The sequence below is a fragment of the Silene latifolia genome, chromosome Y, assembly GCF_048544455.1.
Source record: "Silene latifolia isolate original U9 population chromosome Y, ASM4854445v1, whole genome shotgun sequence".
In the NCBI taxonomy this organism is placed as follows: domain Eukaryota; kingdom Viridiplantae; phylum Streptophyta; class Magnoliopsida; order Caryophyllales; family Caryophyllaceae; genus Silene; species Silene latifolia.
In genome coordinates, this window is record NC_133538.1 from 61364525 (window position 1) to 61367332 (window position 2808).

Consider the following 2808-nt stretch of genomic DNA (forward strand, 5'->3'; position numbering starts at 1 on the left):
TCATAGGTCAAGAGCGGAACAATTCAATGCCCTTATTAACCTATCAAACATGTTAGCCCACAAACAAGAGAAGTGACAATAGTAGAAAGTCAAGACATACCAAGCATACACAATGAAAACATATGCATATGACAAGTGATTCATTGAGCTTGCATGTTCGAAAAACAAATTAATGTCATGATAAGGCTCCTTAAAAGAAGGGTTGTATTTGGTAAAAACCAAGTAGGAGTGAGGGGACACAAGAGGTTCTTTATGAACTAGAATGGGTGGCTCTTTCATATAAACTAATGGTGGTTCCTCTGTGTGGCCAAACCTCAAAAATCACATTTGTAACTCCCTCATTTACATTATCTTCAAACTTCATATTTACTAACTTCTTAGCCAAAGGAGGGTCACAACCAACATCCTCAAGAACCACAAATTTCTTGTTTTCTTCCAATTCCTCTATGGGTGGGTTTTTCTCCAATTCTTGTAAGGTTCTCTCTAAATCACAAGACAAAACATACCCCAAGTCTTCTTCAACCATCCCACTAGTCAAAGCAACATCCAAAGGATCACTTTTACACAATTCATAAACGATTTGAATGATAGGTTCAAAAATCTCTAGAAAACATAGAGAAGAGGCCTCGGTGGGGTATTTCATTGCCTCATAATAATGTTATATTTAATCTTTTGACCTTCAAATTCCATGGTAAGACATCCACTAGACACATCTACCTTAGTGTTTGAAGTTTTCATTAAAGGTCTTCCCAACAAGGTTGGAGTGAAAACTTTTTCGGGCTCCATCTCGATCACATAGAAATCGGCGAGGAAAATCATGTCCCCCACCTTGACTGATACATCCTCAATGATGCCATTGGGGTAGATGTTGGATCTATCGGCCAAGTAAATAACCACATGAGTCGGTTTTAAAGGCCCTAACTTAAGAGACTTATAAAGATAATGGGGCAAAACATTGATAGAAGCACCCAAATCAAGCATGGCTCTTTGGCACTCCAATTCACCAATATTGCAAGGGATGGTGAACATGACCGGATCACCATAGTTTTGTGGTAAACGCTTTTGAAACATAGCCGAGACATGTTCACTAGCCCTCACTTTCTTCATACTCTTAGCTTTGTTGATCCTCTTAGTAGTGCACAATTCTTTCAAAAATTTTGCATGTTTTGGTACACTACTAAGAACATCAAGAAATGGGATGTTTACCTCCACTTTACGAAAGATATCGTAAAGACTTGAAGTCTTCTTCTCCATTATTATTGTGTCATTAAGGGCACTTGGAAAGGGGGCCTCGGGCTCATATACCGACAAAGGAAGTGGTTCCTTTCTCATAACTTGCTTAGGTGTAGAAGTTTCCCCATCTTCTACTCTCACTTCAATTTCTTCTTCAATTACCTCCTCAATCTCATGAACAATTTGAGGAGGTTTAGATTTCTTAGGAACCTTGGGTGCTTCCACCAACTCTCTACCATTCCTAAAAAAAACCGCTTGTACTTGCTTCGTAGGAAGAGGCATAGTATGAAAAGGAAGCTTCCCTCCTAGGGTGAATTGGTTTGTGAGAGTGTTTAGAATTTGGCCCACTTGAGTTTCAAAATTGCAAATCCTAGAATCGGTGAGTAGATCATGTTGGAGCATGGTAGTTTGAAACTCCTTGGTGGTGGCTTGCAAATCTTGCTTATCCCTTTGCATAGTAACTAGGTTTGTAGCGAGAGAAGTGATCATGTCTTCTAAGGACATTGGAGGTTTAGATGGGGGTTGGTGAGAGTTTTGAAACTCCTTTTGATAAGTTTCATTATCCAAGTAATGAAAAATTCCCACTTATCTTCATAGCTAAACATATCTTTAAACTTCCTCTCGCTTAAATGATAAACATGTAACATAGTTTCATCATTCAAACCATTAACCACGACATGACAAAGCTCTCAAGTTCGATAATGGTAACGATATTTAGAGACATACTCACCCAACCTATCAAAGTACTTGTAAAATGGTTCATCCTTCTGTAGCATATCAGCAACAAATTTGGTCGACTCAAAATGGTCATGGATACACTATAGCAAAAGAATATGAATGGCTAAGGGAGAAGGGGCAAAAAGTCCAATGGTATGGACACATTTGGAATAAATGGTCCATACCAAAACACAGCTTCATTTCATGGATTTATCAACAGGGAAACATGAATACTAATGCTAAATTATATAATTTAGGGATCAAAGACGATAATACCTGCTATATCTGCGGCAGTGGAATAGAAGACCTGGATCATCTTTTCTTCGACTGCAGGTACAGTAGAGAGGTCATCACCCTGGTAGGGGAGTGGCTACGAATGGATATACCTGCTGTTGGTCTCTTAGCTTGGAGGTTGACCAGAGGAGGGACTAGAGATGATAAGGGGATAATTAATGCTGTGATCAACGCTTGTATCTACAATATTTGGCAGCAACGGAACAATTGCAGGATGAATGCTTATGTTATACGACTGTCTTCCCTTGCAAGGCAACTCATTGTGGATTTGAAGTCTCGGTTCTTGTATGCAAAGGAGAATGGCAACCGAGGAAATGGAGGATTGGTGAGAGCTCTACTGGAACGATGGTGAAGATGATGATATGCGATTTTTTAGGGTTTCCAAATTGGGGATTTCGGGGATTTCTGGGATTTGTTGTTAGAATGTATTTGGTTTTGTTGTTTGTTTTCCCCTGATTTTGTTGTTGGTTGATGGGCCACGGTCTTGGGCTATGATGTATTGGGTTGGGTGTGGCATGATGTGTGTGAGTCCGTTAAACGATCACGCATATTGATATGTATGGT

The 2808-nt window shown here is 39.5% G+C and overlaps 1 protein-coding gene across 1 annotated transcript; it reads left to right on the forward strand.

The window, feature by feature from the left end:
- Positions 1-1987: 1987 nt before the first annotated feature.
- LOC141628180 (uncharacterized) lies at positions 1988-2596 on the forward strand. Its single transcript, XM_074441352.1, has one exon. The coding sequence runs from the start codon at positions 1988-1990 to the stop codon at positions 2594-2596; it is 609 nt and encodes a 202-aa protein (XP_074297453.1).
- The last annotated feature ends 212 nt before the right edge of the window (positions 2597-2808 follow it).

Coding starts and splice junctions, on each gene's coding strand:
- LOC141628180 (XM_074441352.1), top strand. CDS start 1,988: ATGGTTCATCCTTCTGTAGCATATCAGCAACAAATTTGGTCGACTCAA.